At 43.0% G+C, this 25,070-nt stretch overlaps 1 protein-coding gene across 4 annotated transcripts in view; it reads right to left on the reverse strand.

Moving 5' to 3' along the window:
- ssuh2.1 (ssu-2 homolog, tandem duplicate 1) overlaps nt 1-24,828 on the reverse strand; it is a 26,646-nt gene extending 1,818 nt beyond the window's left edge. The window contains exons 1-11 of one of the 4 annotated variants that reach the window (XM_049586577.1): nt 24,713-24,828; nt 12,149-12,244; nt 11,965-12,046; nt 11,705-11,834; nt 8,827-8,887; nt 8,258-8,382; nt 8,098-8,160; nt 7,119-7,228; nt 4,196-4,288; nt 3,936-4,041; nt 644-751 (exon numbers count right to left, since the gene is read on the reverse strand). In XM_049586577.1, the coding sequence (XP_049442534.1) occupies nt 644-751; nt 3,936-4,041; nt 4,196-4,288; nt 7,119-7,228; nt 8,098-8,160; nt 8,258-8,382; nt 8,827-8,887; nt 11,705-11,834; nt 11,965-12,046; nt 12,149-12,244; nt 24,713-24,737 (999 nt within the window). In that variant the 5' untranslated portion in view covers nt 24,738-24,828. Of the gene's footprint in view, nt 1-643; nt 752-3,935; nt 4,042-4,195; nt 4,289-7,118; nt 7,229-7,289; nt 7,370-8,097; nt 8,161-8,257; nt 8,383-8,826; nt 8,888-11,704; nt 11,835-11,964; nt 12,050-12,148; nt 12,245-24,712 lie in introns of all 4 variants that reach the window. The other 3 variants (XM_049586593.1, XM_049586568.1, XM_049586585.1) reach the window with 3 other exon arrangements.
- Nucleotides 24,829-25,070: the final 242 nt, after the last annotated feature.

Genomic DNA, 25,070 nt, shown 5'->3' on the forward strand with positions numbered 1-25,070 from the left:
TCTCTCTGGCATCCCTTTGCATCTCTTCACGGTCATTTTGCATCTCTTTGTCTTTGTCTATCTCTGGGTGGTCTTTTTTTTAATCTCTCTGTGGTCTTCTTACATCTCTTGGTGGTCCCTTTGCATGTCTTGGTGGTCTTTTTGCATCTCTCTGTGGTCCTTTAACATCTCTTGGTGGTCCCTTGACATCTCTTGGTAGTCTTTTTGCAACTCTTTGTGGTCTTTATGCATCTCTCTGGCATCCCTTTGTATCTCTTCACAGCCATTTTGCATCTCTTTGTCGTCCCTTTGCATCTCTTCACAGCCATTCTGCATCTCTTTGTCGTCCCTTTGCATCTCTTCACAGCCATTCTGCATCTCTTTGTCGCCCCTTTGCCTCTATTAGTGATCATTTTGAATTTCTCAATGATCTTTTTGCATCTCTTGGTGGACAGTTTCCAGGTAAAGCCCAGGGCCTGTGCCGTGTAGCCCTGCTCAGTAATCCACCCATGCGTCCAGGTAGGATGACAAAAATACTTTACTTTGTTTGACACAATACAGGGGCACTGGCAGTCAGTAGGCAGGGTATAAAACTACATCTCTGTATCACCCAATTATTTACACAGTTGTTTTGAATGAACATGTTGTACATGTTGGATTTTACCTGTTGCAGGATGCGGCTGGTGGAACTGAAGCGATTGAGGTGTTCGTTAATGGTTTTCTTAGAAATATCACAGATCTCCTGATCGGGGAACCCCTGGATGGGGTACACCTGGCAGGACAGAGAGGAGGAAACACAGACAATCAACTCATGGAGCACATAAGCTTATATTCTATCAAATGTATTCATCCACACATCTCCAAGAGACACGGATGTTGTTTTTTAAGGAACAATGTGTTTTTTCTCTCTGGAGTGGTTTGAGAAGCATCATCCCAACATCCATTCAAATCAAACAAATCTGAGACTGTCTACATGTTGGCCGCTGCTGTTCTTCTTTGAGTTAGGTGCTAACTGCTATCAGTTACTTTTTAAATCTGCCAGCAGTGGGTTGCACACTTCTCCTCCTGCCCTCAGATAGTACCTATCTAACCTCAAACACAGCTGTAAAATCTAATATATATTTAGATTGCTTCTCCCCAATTTCTCTTCAAGAATTGACTGCAGTGATTTCTTCATCCAAATCATCAACGTGTCTCTTAGACCCCATCCCAACTAGGCTACTTAAGGAGGTCTTACCTACAGTTAACACTCATATATTAGATATGATCAATATATCCTTATTAACAGGCTATGTACCACAGTCTTTTAAGGTAGCTGTAATTAAACCTCTACTAAAAAAGCCCACCCTGGATCCAGAGGTGTTAGCCAACTATAGACCAATATCTAATCTTCCCTTTATGTCAAAGATCCTTGAGAAAGTAGTCGCAGACCAGCTGTGTGATTTTCTCCATGATAATAATTTATTTGAGGAATTTCAGTCAGGATTTAGAGTGCATCATAGCACTGAGACAGCACTAGTTAAAATTACAAATGACCTTCTGATTGCTTCAGACAAAGGACTCGTCTCTGTACTTGTTTTATTAGATCTTAGTGCGGCGCTTGACACAATTGACCATCAAATTCTGCTGCAGAGACTGGATCACTTAATTGGCTTAAAAGGTTCAGCACTAAGCTGGTTTAAATCTTATTTATCTGATCGTTTTCAATTTGTTGACGTCGCAATGAACCATCCTTACGTACTAAAGTTTGTTTTGGAGTTCCGCAAGGTTCTGTGCTCGACCAATCCTGTTTACTCTATATATGCTTCCGTTAGGTAACATCATTAGAAATCACTCTATAAATTTCCATTGTTATGCAGATGATACTCAGTTGTATTTATCAATGAAGCCAGAAGAAAGCAATCAATTAACTAAACTCCATAATTGCCTTAAAGACATAAAAACTTGGATGAGCACCAATTTCCTGATGTTAAATTCAGACAAAACTGAAGTCATTGTTCTTGGCCCCAAACAACTCAGAGACTCTTTATCTGATGACATAGTTTCTCTAGATGGCATTGCTCTGGCCCCTGCCACTACCGTAAGAAACCTCGGAGTAACATTTGATCAAGATTTGTCTTTTAATTCTCATTTAAAACAAACCTCACGGACTGCATTTATTCATCTGCGTAATATTGCGAAAAATTAGGCCTATCCTGACCCGAAAAGATGCAGAAAAATTGGTCCACGCTTTTGTTACCTCAAGGCTGGATTATTGTAACTCTCTATTATCAGGTAGCTCTAGTAAGTCCTTAAAAACTCTCCAGCTAATTCAGAATGCAGCAGCACGTGTACTAACAGGAACTAAGAAACGCGATCATATCTCTCCTGTTTTAGCTTCTCTGCACTGGCTCCTGTAAAATCCAGAATTGAATTTAAAATCCTACTGTTAACTTATAAAGCTCTAAATGGTCAAGCTCCATCATATCTTAGAGAGCTCATAGTGCCATATTATCCCACTCAGAACACTGCGCTCTGAGAACGCAGGGTTACTCGTGGTCCCTAAAGTCTCCAAAGTAGATCAGGAGCCAGAGCCTTTAGCTATCAGGCTCCTCTCCTGTGGAATCATCTTCCTGTTACGGTCCGGGAGGCAGACACATTTAAGACTAGACTTAAGACTTTCCTCTTTGATAAAGCTTATAGTTAGGGCTGGCTCAGGCTTGTCCTGTACCAGCCCTTAGTTAGGCTGACTTAGGCCTAGTCTGCCGGAGGACCCTCTATAATACACCGGCCCCTTCTCTCCTTCTCTCTCTCTCTCTCGTATCCTATTACTGCATCTAGCTAACCCGGCCATTCTGGATGTCACTAACTCGGCTTCTTCTCCGGAGCCTTTGTGCTCCACTGTCTCTCAGATTAACTCATATCACAGCGGTGCCTGGACAGCGTGACGTGTGTGGTTGTGCTGCTGCCGTGGTCCCGCCAGATGCCTCCTGCTGCTGCTGCCATCATTAGTCATTAGTCATACTTCTTCTGTTATTATACACATATGATTATTGTCACACATGTATACTGCCAGGTATTAATACATACTTTCAACATATTGTACCGCAGTAACCAGAACTATAACTATAATATTATTACTTCCATTAATGTTGTTGTAAGATACTGTCATTACCTGCATATCTCTCTCTCGCTCTCTCTCGCTCTCTCTCTCTCTCTCTCTCTCTCTCTCCCTGTGTCATATGGATTACTGTTAATTTATCATGTTGATCTGTTCTGTACGACATCTATTGCACGTCTGTCCGTCCTGGAAGAGGGATCCCTCCTCAGTTGCTCTTCCTGAGGTTTCTACCGTTTTTTTCCCCGTTAAAGGGTTTTTTTGGGGAGTTTTTCCTTATCCGCTGTGAGGGTCATAAGGACAGAGGGATGTCGTATGCTGTAAAGCCCTGTGAGGCAAATTGTGATTTGTGATATTGGGCTTTATAAATAAAATTGAATTGAATTGAATTGAATTGACACATCATCAAAACGTCACACCTGTGCTGCCCATGATCCCGTCCTGCCGGTGTTCAAGTTAATATAGACATCCCTTTGGTGCTATTACTACCTCCGATGCTGCCTTTAAGGTGAGACAACTCTGTCCCCTCATTCTGCGTCTGTACATTTTACACGGCATGGTGAGGCGGAATAATGGTGTGGAATTCATACCTTGAAGAGGCGGTGTAAAACAGGCCTAGAATGATGCTATGAGAGCGTTGAGAGTGAACCAGAATATTAAAGTTACAGCCGGACAGATAAACGTGAGCTGAGACTGACTGTAAAGCTCCGTAAAACTGAGAGGAGCTGCAGATTCAGCTGATGACAACACATTGCCATGTTGTTTTCACGTTTTCATTTTAAATATATTCATAATAAAAGCAAAAATGATAGCCACTTTTATGTTCCTATTTAAAAGACAACAAGTGTTTTGTTTTTACCAAAAGACTCTCATCGACGAAGAAAGGATCTCCTGTCACCTTCTCAAACTTCTTGTCAGGGAAGTCAGGCTGGCGGTCTGGAATGAAATCAGTTACGTCGTTCTTCCTACACACACACACACACACACACACACACACACACACATACACACACATACACACACACAGACAACAGGAACAAATGAAGCAGAAGAGGAAATTTAGCCAGCTTTTGTGTGTAAATGTGTCAGCATGCGTGTGTGTGTCAAGCTTTGACGTACCATGTCACAGTGAGCTGGATGAAATGCAGCAGGTTTTGGCTTCCGTGACAAACAGAGCAGGTCTTGTAGCCGTGGCCGTGACAGGACAAACACCTGCAGGATTGACAAAGAGATGAAAGATGTGGTTCCAATATTCTGCAGCTTCTTCTCACGTCAACATCACAGTGAAACATGAAAAAACAAGTGGCAGAGTTTGTGCAAAAGAAACAAGCAGAGCTGTCATAGCTGAGACAGAAGTAAGTGTGAAACTGAAATGGTAAGTCGCAAGAACAAAATGTAGAAACATAAGGAATGCAGATGCTGATGAGACATTCACCATCAACATCAAAACACCATGTGAGGAGATCATTGACTGAATAAAGAGGTGGACGTAGTATCCGGGTCTGAAAAGTGAAGCCACTACAAACTGCTTTAAACCTGCATTCTTTCAAATGGCCAGCAGGGGGCAACTCCACTGGCTGTAAAAGAGAAGTCTGATTGTTTAGAAATGATCCGACTCCTCACTTGACTGGTCTCAATCACCAGTTTCAAGTCCTCTTCAAAACAGCATGTTGGTCATTTTGGTAATTATGATAGTGTTTAGAGTAAAATAGGCTATAAAGCATTTGTATGTTTTGAGGTTTAGCTACCTTGTGACTGACAAGTCACTACCATGGCAACCTGTCAGTCAGGATAAAGGCGTAGTGATGCCTATCCTCCTCAGCTCCACCCTCTGTTCCAGCTATGGTGGTCACTAGGGCTGGGCAATATGGCCCTGAAATAATACCATGATATTTCAGGGTTGTTTTTTTTCCAACAACAATATTCTTGAAAATTTCACAAATTAATCTTAGCATATAATGACGAAAACTGTGTGTCTGTTCCATGTTTTTCTCCTCACTGACTTGGTCAATCCATGTGAAATTTGGCACAGTGGTAGAGGGTCATGGGAGGATGCCAATGAAGCAATATTACATCAATTGGCCAAAGGGGGGCGCTATAGTAACCCACTGAAATGTCAAACTTTGAATGGGCATATCTCATGCCCCGTATGTGGTAGAGACATGAAACTTTGCACAGAGATGCCTCTCCTCATGAGGAACACATTTGCCTCAAGAACCCATAACTTCCGCTTATATAGATTTTCTGCCATTTTGAATTTTTTGAAAAACACTTCAAATGGATCTCTTCCTAGGAAGTTTGAGCGATCTGCATGAAACTGGGTGAACATAATCTAGGGAGCAATATCTAAAGTTCAAGGGCGTGGCTCATCACATAAAGGTGTATAACATCTCAAGGGTTTCACCCATCACCACGCAACTTTGTAGGTATATGACCACACATAATCTGAGGGGACCCCTCCATTATTGACCCCATCAAACAAAATGGGGGCGCTAGAGAGCTCATTTCTTATCTAGGCCTAACCGCCATATGGATTTTTACTAAACTTGGTAGATATGTAGAACAGGACGCCTCAAGGTGACTGGAGAAATTTAACTCTAATTGGCAACTGGGTGGCGCTATAACAACAGAAAAATGCTTCAAAATGGCTAAAATGCGACCGATCGCTGTGGCTCCCCCTGTGGACCAATGTTGGTGTTGTTTCTAATGTTTGGTATGACTAAGTCATGGTATGGTATGCTGTACATAATCAGGGAAACTGTCAGTGTGTCATTCTGTCAGTCAGTCATTCTGTCTGTCCCACGTTTTTCTACTCACTGACGTGGTCAATCTGTGTGAAACTGCACATAGGCATTGAGGACTGGCATAGGTAGAAGGTGACAAAGCTACCAATGTCTATGGACTAGTTAAAAATAAATAAATAAATTCAAGAAAACAGAATTGCAAAAAAATGTCAAGCTGCGAGCGTCAGGTAAGTTCACGTTACCAAAGGTTTATGACAAAATCACTTGACGACACTGACAATCCTGTGTGCACACGGCGAGAGAGGAGAGGGAGAGACACTGTGCTGCTGCCAGAGGAGCCGCTGAATGATTCCCTCTGAGCGGTGAGTCGCTAAAAGAGTCTGAGAAGCCTGGGGCTGTTCATAAAACATTCAGGACGCCACAGTTTATTCTGCACCACTGAAGCTGCTCCTCTTTTTGGAACCACTGCGAAGTTGGTAATAACTTCACTTTCAGCCATGCTTGTTGTGGGTAGCAGCATGACATCAATATGTCAACAAGTGAAAATATTGCGAGAATCACATGATATTACAAATTAAACCAGTATTATCCTGAACGAGATGATATGGCACATCCCTTGTGGTCACGTCAGGCCAAGCCCCTCGTAACAGCACCAGGCTTGGAAGCACAGTTTTGTTGTGGAAAATCAACATAATTACAATGTCTAGGTCCATCACGTGATGCCATGGGGCCATAAAGACTTTTTCCCAATGACTTGGGAATGTGGATATACTTTTGTGAGCGTCCCAACCCCGGTGAAATACCACATTTGAATTTGATCCATTTGGTCCAATAACATTTCAAAAGTCGAGAAGAGCCACACAATTAAATTATTTCATCCCCATTCAAGTTAGCAGAGAGCTAAACTTTGCTCTTTGAGCCCCACAATGCAGAAGATCAGGGTAATTTTATACCCAAGAAGTTGAACCGTTTTGGCTTCATGAGCGGAAGTTCGCCTCCAAAAAGCCAAGATGGCGAATGCCAAAATGACGTCATGGTGGCTACATCCACTTCTTTTATACAGTCTATGGAGGGAAACATGATTCCTCGCATCTTGGCACAGAAGAGACAGGAAGACGGAGGAGATGCATTTATCAAACAGACCGTCAATAAATGCCTGGGTCACTGGCGAGGAATGTTCACATGTTTGCTGCACAGTGTGTAAGTTGTAAATCAGAGCAAGACTCCACTCTACCCTACCAGCTCTCATCCCACGGCTAAGACTCTAGTCGTCGGCGTTCTCGTGTCTCCTCTCTCACCTCTTACGGCCTCTCCCGCTACAAGATGTACAACGTGTCTTCCCGGAGGAGCGCTTGTGATTCCCGGGGTGCCTCCTGTACCCTGAGCCATGGCAGCTAAAGCAACGCTTCTGCAAGACGGAGAAGGAAATTCAGACAGAGAGACAGGAAAGAAAGCAAACAGAGTCCCACCTCCTGCGACCTCGGCCATGACAGGAGGAGCAGGGCTTGTTCCTGGAACGGCCATGACCGTGGCAGAACGTACAGCGCTTCTGTGAAAAGGGGATGAGGAGTTAAGTATCTAGTAAGTGTCTACCAGGAAGTGTGACCTAACAAAGGTGGCATTATTTCCACATCATCATAAAACCATGCTGTTTCTGCAGGCACAGTCTGTGACTTCTGCCTAAAGCTACAGTGGAGTAGAGTAGGTCTTGTCCTGTTATTACCGTCTGTTGAAGGATCATGCCTGCAAGAAAAAAAATGTTTTTTTACAACTATATCTGATGCAAACTGCACTGTAAAATGATCTACTGCTGATAAAATATCACATGACACAAAGCTACGACTGTACACCAATGGTCACTGTAAAACTTTGTACATTTTTTGAAACACTGTCAGTGAGTTTTAGGGCTGAAACAATTAGTTGATTAGTCGTTGGTGGGTGCAGATTGTTTATTTACGTTAATGGACTCCATTTCTAAGCTAACGTTAGCTAGTGCTGCACACTGTTGGCACTGTAGATGAGCTGAGGAGAGGCAAGGCACTCAAGAGTGCACCTAACGTGACGTCCTTTGGATTTTCCCAGTGAATTTGTCTTGAGTCCTTCACAAAGAAATCACTCCACAGGCTGTTACAGGCAACCAAGAAAAGTCAGAAAGGTCTCAGTTTTTAAGTTACGTTACAAAACATTCTTCCGTTGGCAATAAAAGAAGATGAATACATGTAAAAAGTTGCATACAGAACCTTTAAGTAAATCCCAATTATAAAGAAGAGATCTCACCTGGCCTCTTCCATGGCAGTTCCCACAGCGAGTTCTTCCACAGCCGTTGCATTTGTGACACGGCTAAAACACACACACACACACACACAAACATTGCACATTGCTTTGATACAAAGAATAAAAAAGTACAACAATCAGCAAATCAGGAAGAGAGCTGTACCTTCACAAAGGACGAGTGTGGCACACGGACCTTCTCCACCCTGTCTGTGTATCTCTGAGGCATCGTCACAGGAATGTCCCAGGGTGGAGGGCTCATACCGTACTGAGGACCATCAACCACCTGTCCTGTTTGACGCCAAAAAAGTGGGACGACATTTTCAGTGAAGAGTGGTACTTTTAACAGTGCTGATTAATCTAACTTTGGGTCTCTAACTGTGGGGCGCCGCCACCGTGGAGGGCACAGAGACACTGCAGGTGGGTCATCAGTGATCAGGGGAAAAATAGGAAGTGGATTTAAGCTGAATGGATATGATTTATAAAGGTAGAGAGTTTGCTGATGCTGTCATGCTGACTTTTATTTCACTAAATTTCAACATAGATAATTTTTTATCAGTTGCTTCCCCGATTATTGTTAATGGCTTCTGAAGCAGGACATGACAGAAAAAGATTGAGAACCACTGATCTAAACTAAAACAAATACTGTCTGGTGAGAATGACAGCTGATCTTGTCAACCATGAAAACAGCAAGTTTTGTAAGTAATTTGTTCGTTCAGAGTTCTCAAGTTTTACCATTGTAGGGTTCAAACTGCCAGGCGCTGGTTCTGGTCTCAGTGTACGTCTCCAGTCGATACTGCAGAGGGAAAATAATCAGAAAACACTGGATGAATGGGAGCATGTGTCATGATGCTACGCAGTGGTGAAAAGAAGAACTTAAACTCCTTAAAAATCCTGTGTTTGCTGATCTCCCTGAGAGCTGAGGCAGACTCTGGAGAGGTGTGTTTTATTTCAGTACATAAAACACTCTGTACTCATGGCTGTGGTTTGCATCTGAATGGCACCTAAAACATTTAAAAACATCAGTTATGCCTTGTGGCAGCATCAAGGTTGGAGTACAAAGCTGATGCAGAAGTGCCAAAAACTACAGTTCCTCTAATGATCACTTGAGGCTGACTCAAGAGCGAGTCAACTCTCATGTTGAAATGCCCAAATTTACAGGACAAATAAACATGTTTACAGCCTGGTGCAGAAAGGGTTTTGGTTTCTACAGATAATTTCCCTGTGAGTGACAACCGTACAGGGGGTCAATTCTTAGATAACTCATCTGTTTAAATGTTATTAAGGCTTATAGTTTTGCATAATTAAGGGTGCGGCCGCTTTGAGTGACAGGTAGGTGCCACCTGTTGACAAGATGCTTACCATGGTGACAATGTTGGTTAGGTAACCTGTTGTGAAGTATGTGTGTTTTGGTGTATGCTTAATTTCTTCTGGACCATTATTGTAAGGCAGCAAAACTCGTGCAGCTCCTGAGTCCAAGACAAATTTCCCTACAGGGACAATTAAGTATATCTTATCGTAACGTAACCATGGCGTAACCCTAGAATCAAATGTTTTTCCAGTAATTATTTTGTTTTAATGCTTTTTAGCTTGTTTTTCACAAGCAAAAATTAGCATTAGCATTATCACCATTGACCATAGCTGTAAATGCACCATACTAACCCAGCTATCAGCTAGCGTGAGGGTTAGCTCCATCTCTTCCAAAAAGGGTTATTTCTGGCTCAAAATATCTGAGATGACGACAGCCAAAATACCAAGCTTCGAAAAAGAAGTCCACAAACCAATGGATGATGTTATGGTGGCTGTCCATCAGTTCTCCAGGTCATGATTTGAATCAGAGGATAATGTACAAAGTGCTGAGCTCACAGGACAACACACTGTGGTGAGGTTTGCCATCACTACAGCTGGAGCTACAGAAAGACACATAACTCTGGCTCTAAAGGCCCCAACACACCAAGCCGACGGTCGGCCATCAACCAAAGTCGGGCCATCAGTGAGTGTCTGTCGCCCTAGTTTTTGCGGTGTGTCCCACACCATCGGCACTTCGGTGTCGCTTTTCGGATGATTGAGCATGTTGAATCGGCGGCGGAGCTTGTTGGTGAGAGAGATCACTCTGATTGGCTGTTCAGGTTTTATTTCCTCGCCCCTGTAGCGAGTGAATCTGCCTGTAGTGAAACCGGGGCTAACCGGTGCTTCCTCCTCAGGCTCCACTTCACTCAGCTGCCCCACAGACCCGCTGCTTCTTCACACTTTAACCTGAATAACAAACCGGAGCAAGCAGGGAGCGGCTAGCGGAGCGTTAGCCGCAGCATGACCGGAGGGAAGCACAGCCAGTTAGCCTCCGCTAGTCTCTGAGCTAGCCCCGGCTCTCCGTTTGGATCCAACCGGAGCACCAAGCCCTGGTTTGTTATTCAGGTTAAAGTGGGAAGAAGCAGCGGGTTTATCGGGCAGCTGAGTGAAGTGGAGCCTGCGGAGGAAACACCAGGACCGTCTGGATGGAATAGTCCGTGGAGGTGCTGCGGTGCTCGGCTGCACAGATAGGAAACCCCTCGGCTGACAGGATGTACCACTCTCTCACTTCGCTCTCTCTCACGCAGGCACAGAACGTACGTGCTACTTGGCCGTCGGATGTAGTCTGTGTAGGGTGTTCAAATGAAACCGACACAGGGCGACGTGAGGCGACGTGAGGCGACGTAGACGACGCAACAGCTGGCTTTCGTCACTGCTAGTTCTTTGATGTTGGTTTGGTGTGTCCGCACCATAAAACGAAGTGTTCAAAGGCCTCCTCGAACAAAGAATCCCCAAAATGTGCATGTCAACATTTTGCAAAGCACTAGTTGATACATGCACACTTTAGCCCCATTTCGACGTACAGTTCAGTTCAAATGAAAAGATATTTTGCTGCCTCTCGCAGCAGCTGTTGTCTGAGAAAAGTAATTTAATTCACTGGGCCGACTGCCAGCAACTTTTAAGGTGGAACGCTTACTTGTAATTTTACGTGAATCCATCAACACACCTTCAATTTCAGTATGACAACTTTGACCATTCCATTAGTTTTTATTGTCTCTCTTGATGACGATGACAGACACTTTTAGTAATGAGTGGATCTTCAAGTGCTTACAAATATATATTAATTACAACCAAATTATGTGAAGGTCATATATTCTAATCCTCACTTCCTGTGGGCTACAGCAACACTAAACCCCTGAGCTTGCCTGAGAAGGACTAAATGCACAAAGCTGCTATTTTGAAATATCCCATGGAGAGAGACTCTCACTGCAGCCTGTTCTATTTTGTTGTGAAAATGTGGGCGTGCAGCCTCGTTCTGTGGACGATAAACCAGGTGCAGACTTCCATCTGTGTCACTGCTGATGAGGAAATACAGCGAGTGCTGGACGGAGCAGTGAGTGACAACAACCCCGCCCACATTTAAGAGGACTGTCTGAACAGACCGAGGGTCTAGGTACCATGTCTGAAGGCTTACTGCTGGTTCCAAAGGTGCTGGACTGAAAGTGTTTGGTGGAAACAAGGCTTAATATGTCATGTTGGTCCAGGTTAGATATCACATAAGTAATATTTTTATCTATCCATTTTGAAAGATCTGTGCTCCTACCCTGTACACAGTGATGGGTTTGAGCTCTTTGAAGGTGAGGTTCCTGGCAGGTTTGGAGCTGTACCTCCATTTTGATTCCACAAATTTGAGCAGCGCGTCTCTGGCCACATCCTCTGATACTGTCGGAACCCTGGGGGAGCAAACACACACAGCTGTGTACATCTGTTACCCCATGATGCCTTCATATTTCTGTCTCACATATTGAGAGGCCTTTTTTATCAAGATAAATCACAGAATAATCAGGAGAGTATTTTATTTACCTGACATCGGGAACTAAAGTGTTCTTGTCGAGTTCAGGCTGGGGGGTGTAGGCAGGGGGAGGTGGATACAGTGGGTTGTCATCTACTGGACGTGCACATTAACACAAAGAAAAAATGCAGATGAAGGTTGGGGTGTGTTAAAGGCAAAAAAACAAAAGAGAAGACAAGAGAACGGAAGACTGACCTCCTCCTTTGTGGCCCTGGTATCCATGTATGTCATCCAGCCAACCAGGAGGGGGAGCTGAAGGTCCCTCCTCTGGTATGTTTGGATCAAATGCACCTGAGAGGAAGAGGTGAAGAAGAGGTTCTGTGTCTTAGTAAAATCAAACACACCTCAGCATAATAGGCCTACTAACATTTCTCTATCGCTATTTTTGATGAATGTTTTCTATTCTTTTCTTCACCAGGTGCATTTCCATCCACCTGTGATCAACCTCAGGTCAATCTCAGACCTTCTTTCTGTCTCTTCACTGTTTCACTTATTTCCTTTAACATGTTTTCATAATCACATGCTAACGAGGTAAATGATCTTTATTCTCCTCTGCAACATGTTTAAACGGGTGGACAGCATCTCTGTCGGGAAGGAAGGGCAGGAAGGCAGGAAACATTCTTTAGGAGAGGCTGTCAGGAAACTGGTTACAGAACAGACGAGATGTCTGGGACACAACAGGTTACACCAATGGTTCCAAACTGGTGGGTCATGGTCCCATTCTGAATGGACCATAAGTGACTTGTGACCATGTCAAGTTTGTTAAAAAAAAATACACTTAATTTTGAAGCACAGTGAATTCCTGGCACAGAGCTCTCATTCTGAAGTGCTGTTTCCTGCTGTAGAGGACTGATGGACAGCTACTTAACAGACGCAGCAAACTAGCTCGACATGGCCAAACTCAAGTGCAACATGGAATATATTAAACTGTGTGGACCATCAGTACACATCAGAACACTAATTTACAAACTACAAGCTGCTCTGATTTATTACTCTCTTGTAACGTAAGAGAAACACATCATGATCTTCTCTGGATCACGTGGGTAGATTAACCTATAGAGTACGTTGACATGGTTCTACAACCAGTCAGTCCACAGTAGTCCAGTTATCTCTTTGCCATTATGCTCCTGTTACAGACCAGACAGTCATAAACAATCAACATATTAAACACAGCATGTGTTGTGATACCCATGCTACCACAGTATAGAGTAAAAAGATCAAATCTGAATGAAAGTCACATTTTAGAGAGGTTTCTATGAGTGCGTTTTTGCAAGATAAAGTGACCGTGACATTATTGAACAAAAGTGCACTGAGTTGTCGACCTGCTCTGAGCAGGTGGGAGGCGGACCATGCTCATTCTTGCCAACAAAATTCACTGGATAGGCATCACCACACCTTCTACCACGCCTCTCACAGCGAGTCAAGACACCACACCAGTGCAGTTGAGGGAATGACCTCAGTGCCTTCTAGGAATACTCCAGTTTGTAGATGTGACAATGTGCCAACAAGAAAATAGTCTCGACAGCTGTGAGAGCAGGTGGTATATAATAGATCACTTTCAGTTCCTCCACTCTCTGACAGCGCAGCAGCAGACCACCCCACCCATAGTATTGTCCAAACAACTGCAATACCAACAATGCAAATACTATTTCCACCCTGTGGTGTGAGTTCACCTTTGTTTCTTTAAGGTTGCTCTACAAAGGATCCATGTGACTTCTGTAAACAGAGCCCGCCTCAAAAGGCTCACCAGATGAACAGATCCCTCATGTGTTTGTCTTCACTCTGGAACACATTACTGCTGCACACCACTTAAACAAAACTACTGATAACTGACAATGAGCCAGCATGGATTGGAAAACCAAAGGCCCTGATCACACAGAAAGCGTTTCAGCAACTGGAGGCGGCTTTCTGTTATCGTTTTTAAAGAGAATGAAGCTTGTCGGTGAAGATTCTCAGTCATCCAGGTCATGGTAATCGTAAGTGCTATATCGTAGGCAACTGGACTTGCTTGCGTTTCTTGAAGACGTTTCGCCTCTCATCCAAGAGGCTTCTTCAGCTCCAACTGACTGGTACGAAGTTGCAGGCTTTAAACCCTGTGTGACCCAGACAACTTCACACCCTCTCCCCCCGGGTCCTACCTGACCCTAGGGACTCACATGGTGGCCAGGTGGGTCAATGACTCAGACTGTGACCTCACCGACTTTGAAACTAAGAGCTCACATGTGACTGCAAGGGTTCCCACCCACACAGAGTTTAAAGCCTGCAACTTCGTACCAGTAATTTAGAACTGAAGAAGCCTCTTGGATGAGAGGCGAAACATCTTCAAGGAACACAGGCAAGTGCAGTTGCCTACGATATAGCACTTACAAGAATGAAGCTATTTGCTCGCTGTTTGTGAGTTGCTATGCACCATGCGTTTCTGTGTTTGTGCCTGAGTGCTCTGAACTCCTCCAGCTAAATTAACTGCAACTCAGAGTGGAAATGCAGCCCACATCTTCGTGTTTTTCCCATTGTCCAACTGGATGATTTGAGAGGCGGGCCTTCTGTGGTGGTCATGACAACAAGTTTACAGTTTGTAAATTATGCGGGAGAAACTGGTGGTGCTCAGTCGGTCGGCAGGACCAACAGACTCCCCGTGGTTAGTATTCATTTTTTGTTATGCTACGCCTGACGATGGAGAGCAGGTTGTCAAACTGGCCCTGAGTCATCCTTAAATAGGCCTGAAAACGTCCATGATGGAGGAGAAGCTCCTGGACCAACTGGTGGTACTCCCCATGATCTCATGTACCCACACAGATCTCCGTTTATCTGTGTTTCGCAGGTTGCAAAATACTTTCTTTGTGACTGGGGCATTAAAGTGCCACTGATGAAGTTATGACAGCCACTCAGCTGGCATGTTATGTCTCCATGACAACTGAGCAAACTCCATCAGCCCATGTGATACGTTTAAAAGTACCTGAAAAATTAAATTAGTGGACCTTGAGATGGGATTGTTTTGTTACAATAAAAAACTATAGATGAAACACACATACACGACAGAAATCATGTCACCAGTTCATACTGGTATTGCGGTGAACTGACTGGATGTTCTTCCAACATATTCATATCGCAGATGGAGTTCAGTCTGTGTGGTGAAAGGTGAAATGTGAGCCTCTCCAGTAAAACTGTCAGCACATGTTATAAACACAGGGCCAGACCACTCCTATAAATTCTTAACAATGTTGTTGTGCAAACAGCCACAAACTGTGAATGTGTAACTTTCCACTGACATAAGCTAGAAATCACGTACTTAAACTATTTTCCCCTGTCAGACATGTTTTACTGCGTTAAATGGCAACTTTTTATTCAAAGTGATAAAAGTCAAAATTCAGTTTTAATATTAATCATTTCATCTCAGTCCTGGAAAGAAAACCCTTAATCACATTTCCCAAAATACCTTTGATATAAGCCCTTAAATTAAAAATTATGTTCTCTAAATAGTAAATCATGTTCTTAAAGTCACAGTCAGCGATTCCAATCCATTACAATTTTTGTCAAATGCAGCAAATATCTACTCACAGTCGAATAATTCCAATACTGTTACCCTTAAAATGAAACCGATAACAACAGAGTACTTCATTTGATACCCATAATGTGAATGAAGTGGTGTGTAGTATAGCCATCACTTTTTAAACTGCAAACTCTGTCCATACACCAGCATCAACTTCACCACACCACAGACTGGATTGGCTGTAGCTGCTGCTGCGAGAGCGCGAAGGTGTCAATTCCCAATACTCAGCCGTAATGCTCGTGCATGCGATGGGGGAAAGGCCATGGCTGTATAAAGAGAGGGGCAGTGGGAGCTAGAGGGACGGTGACATGGAGCGTCTGAAGGAGCACTGACAGGACGGCTGTATTTCGCACCTTTAAAGGGAACGTTTGACATTTTGGGGAAATACGCTCGTTAGTTGAGTTAGTTGACAGGATTAATTGTCACATCTGTACCATAAGTCTGAAATGACCACCAGCAGTTGGCACCTTAGCTTAGCATAAGGACAGGAAACAGGTAGAAACAGCCAACCTGGTTCTGTCCACAGGTCAAAAAATTACTTCTGAGCACCTTTAAAGCTCAAAGTTTAATACACATATGTTCTTTACTTAATCTGCACAAAAATGGCATGTAAAACCGCTGTTATACCGCAGGCTATGTGCCAACTATTTCTTGGCCAAGATCAATTGCAAGGCAGCCAGCAGAGACTAAAAATAGTTACTTGGAAGCATAATAAGTATATCTCTGATAATGTCCCAAACTACTTCTTTAAATAACTTAATTTGCCCAAATTTCCTGTAATTATCAGCTGCGTATTTATGTGAACATTCCCAGCGTACTAATGTGAAGTTTTGACATAACCCACACACACATACACTTAATTATCAGCCTCAATTCACATTTGTTATAGTTGATTAGAGCCCAACTGATACTGGAGTTTTGGGCTGATGCTTTTTTTCTTCTCTTTTTTAAAAAACATTTTTTTGGGCATTTTTTGTCTTTAATCGACAGGACAGTGAAGTGTGAAGGGGGGAGAGAGAGAGGGAGAGACATGCAGCAAAGGGCCGCAGGCTGGACTCGAACCCAGGCTGCTGTGGCAACAGCCTTGTACATGGGGCGCCTGCTCTACTGCTGATTCTAAAACCGATATTAGGGAGTAAAAATGATATCAAAATATTGATATTGTATATACTTTATGCAAAAACACAAGTTTTTTTTGCAATCAATCACTTGTGACCGAGATGTATAATGGAGGCAGGAAATTTTACAGTTTAACAATAAACTGTACTGTCAAAAATGACATCAGTGCACTGAAACAGTTAACTTCAGTGGCGATTTAATAATAGAGCTCGTAAGTCACGCCCCTTCCGGTAGACTCCCATCAGACCTCTAGGCTTGGAAAATATGAATGGGAGTCAATGGAGAGAAAATTATTATTTTCTGGTCCCAGTCATTAAATGCCTCGGATTACACAAATGTTTTGTGTGGGTCTAAATAATATTTTTTCATGTCAAGAGTTTGACAGTTTATTGTATGATTCTTCAGTTAAAGGCTGTGGAAACAACGTAATGAGAGACTACATGTCGCCTATGTGACGTCACGTCATCACACTTTCCCTCCACTTCTCATAAGACTCACCAAAACCTTGTAACGCTGCTCTCGCCTACTGGCGTGGACAACGCCGACCATCTCCCCACTGGCGTAGCTGAAACTTTCCACATGTCCATGACTTGTACTGGTTTTCGCCACGCTTAAGGCTTTTGTCCTCTCCTTGGAAGAAGGTGGCGAAGTGTACCAGAGACACAGCCATGTTCCGAGTGCAAGTGGTGATATATCATATGCGTCGAGAGCAGCGAAAAGCTGTAGTCCACAAAGTGCTCTCACACAAAACCTAACAGTATCAAACTTCTTCCCGCTAAATTGTAGCCTTCTTTGCACGAAAAAATATATTAAAAATTCACAAACAATATGTGAAATTCATGGCACAATTCAAATGGGACCAGAAAATAATTTTCATCTAGCCACTGAAATACATTATGAGAAAACGATTTTTAAGGTCCCATGTACCGGAAACAGAAACACGCAACTTACGAGCTCTATTATAAATAATCCCAAGTATCTTTTTCTGTATTACATTCTGTAAAAAAAAGAAAAGAAAAAAAAAAGAAAAGTTTTTACATCAGTGCATACTGTGCAGCATATACGCTGATACTGATACATCTGTGATTGGCCAATATCGGCTGATTTTATCAGCCAACCGATATATGGGTCAGGCTCTAGAGCTGATAACTCCTGCAGCAGCAGCAGCAGTCTGATTTTAATAAAATGGGAATACATACATCACTGTATTTATTTGTAAGTGTATTTCACTGGTGTGTAACTGTAATATTAAACTTAAGTCAAGTTTTGACTCACTGCAGCTGGTCTGCAGCATCAGCAAAATTAATCTACAAAAATACCAAAGAATAAAATGTTTTCACACAACAGTATAATATTACAAAAATATACACAATAGCGCCCTGATTGAGACACTTCCGAGGCACCGTGTGGCTGTTTGGCGTGTGCGTCATGTTTTGGCCCAACAACGTCTACTCCTCAGAGTGTTTTTCATTAGCCCTGTTTTCTTCAAGCTCTGGCTGCCTGGCAGATAAAAATACAACAGAGTCAGTGTGCTTATGTCACGCTTTGCACAATACCTCTGGCTGAGGGATAAAAATATCAGCGAGAAGGTGTTTCCCTGAAAAGATCTGGGTTGAGATGGACGGAGTGTGAGAACAACATGAGGAGGAGGGAGGGAGACAGAGACTCATTAGGAGAGAGAGACAAGTGAAGAAAGAGAAAGCAGGAGGGAGGGGGGAGGGCGAGGAGAAGGAATGTGAGTTAAAAAAAAAGGGGGAGAACAAAGCCGGCCTGATTACTGAGGCTTGGACTGGACAATGCATCTAAAATACTCCTGAAGAACTCTGCACAGCACTAAGAACATTGTTTATCAGTAAATTGAACCTGACCAGTGATCGGACTGTTGAACTGAGCAGACACAAACACAATCTGAGATGTTTTTAGTTTTAAGATCCAGAATAAAATCCGTGGAATTCTGCAGAATGTTTTTCTTTGCTTGCCATGTGATAGACAATATTTATTAATATCTGCAGAGATGTCATCGAATTCTGCGGCTGCACATTCTGTGTGGAGGGCCGGGTAATATGACGTGGTGGCCTAAAGGCATGAATGGATTATGAGACAATAACCACTTTTCCACCGACATTTCCAGAAACTTTTATTACCAGGAATTTATTTCCCTGGGCAAATAATAATAATAATCTGTGTGGTTTGCGTTTCCACCACACCTCAAAGTTCTGGAAAATGTATTCAAATTAGCGTGATGACGTAGCTGAATCGGTGTGTGTCCTGTATTTTGCTCCGCCAGCTTGGCTCGTTACATGAGGCCCATTTCCACCGCAGGAACTTCCGAGGCCGTTGGTGCGTGTCTCCACCGCAGGAACCACCCCTGAAGGACAGAGTTCCAGAACTTTTACAGGGGCTAAACAAGTCCCTGCCTCGGAGTAGGTACTCAGAATGGCCCCGAAAAACTCCTGGCTGGGGCTTGGGGATTACTCGGTGCTGATTGGATATACTAAAGGCGGGATGTGACGTCAACAGAAAGCGACAAAATAGCCAGCATTTTTAAAACTCAGCAGACTTCAGACTTCTTCTCCTCTCATTCATAGCTTCCACCGCCATGTAAACGAAGAGACACGCCAGAAACCCAGCAACCACCTCAGCTCCTTCCATGTTAATTGTCTTTCTTATGTCTGCTTTCTTCTTCTTCTGCTTCGTACTTCTGCTTCTTCTTCTTTGTTGTTGTTCTTCTTTGTTTGTTTCTTTGCCACGTCGCCCTGGTCAAAATGGTCGCACAACGATTACATCACACCCAGAGCCCGGTAACTTTACAGGAACCTTCCTCCTACTCCGCTCTCTCAGTGGAGACACAGCGGTGGAGAGGGCCGAGCGAGAGGATGCTCCTGGAAAGTTCCTGCCCCCAAAAGAGTACCAGGAACTTCTTCAGTGGAAACGGGCCGATGCTGGTGTAAAAGTCCACCTGGCAGGACGAGTCGTCAACGTGCATCTTTTTTTGTAGTTTTGTGTCTGTTTGGAGTCAATTTGTGTCAGTTTTTATTATTGTTTTACGTCTCTCTGTGGTCTTTTCATGGTCATTTTGAGTCCTGCCCTGGTCGGGACGTGTTCCTTTGAGTGACATTTTGCAGGTGAAGGCCACGGGGGGCCGACACTTTAGGCCTCTGGGCCTGTGTCCATTCATCCAGTCCTACAACAGCCCAGTCACCAGAAGAGAATGTTGGCATTGTACTACAAATACATAACTTTTGCATGTTTCATATGCATCATGTAAGTGTCTCTAAAGTGACGTAGTATATGAGCTGACTTTGTCACAGGGAGGTGGAGGGGATGGTGGATGGCATGACACCAACACGCCTGTCAAACAGCAGACCACTGTTTAAGACCAACACACAAAAAAATCTGTTATTTTTAGCGAGGCATTGATGTGTTTCCAGCAGCTTTTTAGGCATCACGCGTGGGTGTTTTTTAAGGACCTGTTGCTGTTTTTCCAGCGAGGATAGTGGTCCCTTTTACACTCCCTTGATGAGACAGTGTAAAATTGTTTATAGAGTGCCGCAGGAATGAGTCCTAAAAACTGGAAATAAGTTAGCATTTTCACACTCCTGATTCCCATGTCTCAAAGTCATTGATTTTTGAATGGGTTTTTGGTTGGATACTGAAATAAGGTCTGTGGTTAACACACGCTAAAGAGACTTTCATGTTTTGTTGTGTGATATCAAATACATCAAGTAGCCTAATACTCAACCCGTGAAATTTGGAGCCTTCATGGGTCTTAAAAAGGCAATTAAATGGCTAAATGAGACTACAGAACATCATCACATCAGCTTTATAGCCTCATTATTGCAGGGATCTTAAATCATGTGATCTCAGTGTAGTTTGTTTATAGCTTAAAGTTAGCTTTTTACTTCTGGCGACTGCATTTAGGCTTCAAAAATCATAAAACAAGACGATCTCACTGAACATAACGTGCAAGTAACAAACTTCTGTTTGCCACAGAGATTATTCTGAAATTAAAATTAGGACAAGCAGCAGGACTAGATAGAGTCTTAAACGAGTACATTAAAAGCATGATATGTATATTCACGGCCCTATGCCAAACTGTTCAACAAGATTTCAGACTCAGGTGTTATCCCTGTACACTGGGTGCTTAGTTTAATAATAATCCTAAAATTCTATCCTGAGGGAAACTCAGGCAGAATGTAGAAGGAGCTACTACACTATCGATCATATCTTCTTACTGAAACTAATTTGTATTACTTTAAAAAGAAAAGATGTTCTGTTCTTTCATCATCTACAGACCCTTTTACTGTTCGTAAACAGTGTGACAGTTTTTTGGTGAGCAGGGCTTAGCTGGAGGCAAAACAGTTCTCCACAGACGTTAGCTAGCGCTAGCTAACAAGTTCTGTTGTCTTGTTTTAGACGATGGAGGAAGATGATGTGAGTGGTGCGTTCAGAAACACTCATTGTGAGTGTGGGAGCGCACTCTGACACAAACTGGAGCGTTGATAAATTGGGAGCGCTGTCTGAATGTAACGTTGGGTTATCCAGAGCAGCGCACTCTCAGAGTGGCAGAGCGCACTCTGGACACTCTGTCTGTGGAGACGGAGCAGCAGAGCGCCGAGCAGAGTGAATGTGTGATTAACTTAACCGCTGGTTCATTCATGTAGAAATATAACACTGCGTTTCTTCCACCAACAGGGCTCTCATTTTAGTGTAGAGCGTCAGACTGAATTTACCAACGCACCATGTCAGGTCACTCACTCTCCGGGACCGCCAGTGTTACTTGAATAAGTAAACACTGACCAACGGGACCAGACTGGCCGACCCGTATGCTCTCACTCAGTGGATGGATGATGTCACAGGAAGCCAATCTTACAAAGGAGGACCACACTTGTTTGTTTTGCTATGGAAGCTAACGTTAGCTAATGTGCTAAAAAGTTAGCGTTGCAGAGAAATCCAGTCTTCCTCTTAATCCCTCCCCAGTTTCTGATGAGGTGGACATGATAACCCTTAATACACATAACCTTATTCATCCCTACAACAGGAAATACTTTTTCCCTAACCTGATATGAAGTGTGCGCTGCACATGTGAGCATTTTTGATGATGGCCTCCGTCCAGTCCTTTGGTCTTATCACATTTAACCATAGTTGTCTTTGTTTTTGTTGACGGGCAGTGGCGGCTGGTTTTGAGCCATGACTCCTTCTATTCTGGCTCCCAATAACACAACAAGACAAACACATTTTAACACTCCTATGGAGCCTACAGCCCTGTGGGGGAGAGGCAGCTGCACCTCCAGTTCAGTTAACGTCATTGAAATGGCGGCCCTAGAAATGTCTATAGTACAGCATTTGATGCAATCTGGAGGGATGCACTCTGGTACAAACTGTTTAAAACAGGTATTAATGGCTAATTTTTAGATGTAGTAAAGAAGTGCAAAAATATCAAATCATGCGTGTTTGTTGATGTACTACATCTGAGTTTAGCATCTCTTGCAGGAGTTCGACAGAATGAAAACCTATGGCCATTGTTGTTTGCTCTGTTTATCAGTGACCTAGAGGATTACCTACTACAGAATGGTTGCAAGCCCAAAGATAGATAGTTATATTCAGCTTCTGGTACTAGTGTATGCAGATGATACAATTATTATGTCTACAACAATAGAAGGTTTACAGAAAGCAGTAGATCATGTGTGTGATTTCTGTGAGAAATAGAAGTTAAATGTTAATAATGATAAAACTTAAGTCACAGTTTTTTGAGCAGAAAAGCTGGCAACCTTCCGGTGTAATCCATCTTCCGTCTTTGTTTTGTTTTCTCACAGTAAATGGTCGTTAAATCCTGACATGTTGAGGCAGAGGGTACTGTCTGTAGCTCTGGTTGAGGGTGAGAGGCTGTCAGCAGATAAACAGAGATCTGTGTGGGTACATGAGACCCTAAAAAAGAGGCTGGATCATGGGGAGTACCACCAGTTGGTCCAGGAGCTTCTCCTCCATCATGGACGTTTACAGGTAGTCTGGGGCCGTTTAGTGGCCGTTTTGGTAAGGAGCCGGAACTAGGGCTCTCTCAGGATCCGGAATTTGATGGATGCGCCTTTCCGTCAAAATAAAAGCACCAAGCTAATAAAAATGCGGTGAAACTTTTTAATTTAAAGAATATAATTTACAAGAAAAGCCCCCAGCCATTAAGTTAATTTTTTTTCTTTTATTGTAAATTGATGGTGAAAATTAAAAAGAAATTAAAGTTTTACTTTGGTGAATTTGGTGAATTCTGGATCCACTCTCTAGACCGGAACCAGAATCCAGAAAATTCAGAGTGAATGGAAACCAGGCTCTTCCCCGTTTCCCGTACATGAAGAGCCTGGTGATGCGAGGCTAGTTTCCAGGCAATTTTTAGGATGACTCAGGGCAGTTTGACAATCTGACAACCCGTCTAGGAAAGCCCAATCAGTCTCTTTTCAGCATTGGCAGTATAAAAACAAAATCGGGGAGTGCAGCAAAATGCCGCCTACCTACTTTTGTTTATACAGAATGTGCCTTTTTCAGGGCAATGGGGGCGTGAGCAAGTAACAAAACATGTAGCTCGTGTGACGTAAACAGTGACGTGGGAAATACGTCTCATAAGTTGGCCCGTTCTTCACCGTCCCCGTCATCTGACGGTTAATGGCCTCTTCGTTTGCGAGGACAAGGAGGGCGCGCAAGTCCTTGTCTCCCCAGTTGCTCATCTTTACAGTGTCTGTCAGGTTTGTGTTTCCCTCTTGCTAGTAGCTGCTGCTAATTCCTGCTATCAGCTGTTTCCTGTTTATCCACTGCCAGTGGCTCGCACGTGCGGCGTCATCAACAGCTCCTCCCACAAGTCTTCAACAGCTCCTCCTGTGGCAGAAGGCCGCCTCGGTCTGTTTAAACCAAAAAGGTTTGCCAATATGTCTACCCTACGAGGCGGAAAATTGGGCACCTTGGATCAACTCGCCAATCCGACTATGTGTGCCAACATTCGCCGAAAATCTGGCAGTGTAAAAGGAGCTTATGAAAAAAAGTCTGGCTTGCGGTTCTGGTCTGAACCCTCTGACATCACAAATTTGAGACCAACTTCTCTGGTTTCTGGCTTTGACAGAGTAGCAAATGTTAACAAATACTGAGTGAACTTTCTGAGAGCATGGAAATTAGGGCTGCCACTAACGATTATTTTCATTGTCGAATAATCTGTCGATTATTTCTTCGATTAGTCGACTAGTCATTTCATCGAAAAATGTGTTAAAATGTTGAAAAATGTCAGTCTGTCTCTCCCAAACCCCAAAATTATGTCATCTAATGTCTTGTTTCATACTCACGCCAAAGGGTTTTAGTTCACTGTCATGGGAGAGTGTGTAAAGCTGCCAATATCTGAAAGTAAGAAGCTGCAGTAAGAGTATTTTGGGGTACTTTTATAGTACTTTTCTATGAAAAATGACTCAAACCGATTAGTTGACTACTAAAATAGTCACCGATTATTTTAATAGTCGATTAGTCATCAATTAGTCGACTAATCGTGGCAGCCCTAATGGAAATAATATGTAGCAATTCTGACTTTGTTCCCCTTTAATACCACAGCTAACTTACAGCTAACGTTAGTGAACCACAGCACGTCTTCAGACTCACTGAGTAAAGGGATATATCTGACGAATACCAGTGAAGTTCTTGTGCTTTGTACTTAAGCCGCAATGAATAAAATCTATGATCGTATTATTATTTTTAAATCCAGTCTTGATAGCTTACTGGTGTTCACCTGTTAAACCAGTTAACCACAGAGTCTGGACACAGCTGCGGTCCACACAGTGAGACTAGGAGTTGAGATCACCTGAGACAAACTGTCTTTAACCACAGTTTACTCACTGACACGGTTAGAAACATGACGGCAGCTTATAGAGGACAAACTAGGTGGACTTTCTAACCCGGTTTAACCCTGAACCCTGTTAAATACCCGCTTATTAACCCCCCAGCACGGAGTGTACGGAGGGGCTCTACCAACTTCTGTCCCGCTGTGAACATTTAAAAAAGCAGATAAACTTTCAGCGCCACATAAAACTTTATATATTCTTATAAAGCATGTTTTTACTCACCGAGGTCTTCGTCTTGGTCGCTCATTTCTCCGCCGCTTTTTATCGATTGATGTGAATGAAGCTCAGAAACCTAAAGGTGACATCAACCCGGACCGTGACAGCGCGAGACAGGCGCCACTTCCGGTGGAGGTTTTTAAAATAAAAGCCCAAAGGATAGGTTTCCATTTTTTAACTGTTTTCAAAATTCAAAACAAAAAAAAAAATTAAATTGTAAGTGAACAATAACTGAAAGAGCATTCATTGGCATAAAGAAAACGACTCTAACATTTATTAGCATTATTTTATAATTATTATTATTATAAATATAATATTATTAAAATCACAAACAGAGAAACAAAAATAATAATATAAATATATG

The sequence above is a fragment of the Epinephelus fuscoguttatus genome, linkage group LG1, assembly GCF_011397635.1.
Source record: "Epinephelus fuscoguttatus linkage group LG1, E.fuscoguttatus.final_Chr_v1".
In the NCBI taxonomy this organism is placed as follows: domain Eukaryota; kingdom Metazoa; phylum Chordata; class Actinopteri; order Perciformes; family Serranidae; genus Epinephelus; species Epinephelus fuscoguttatus.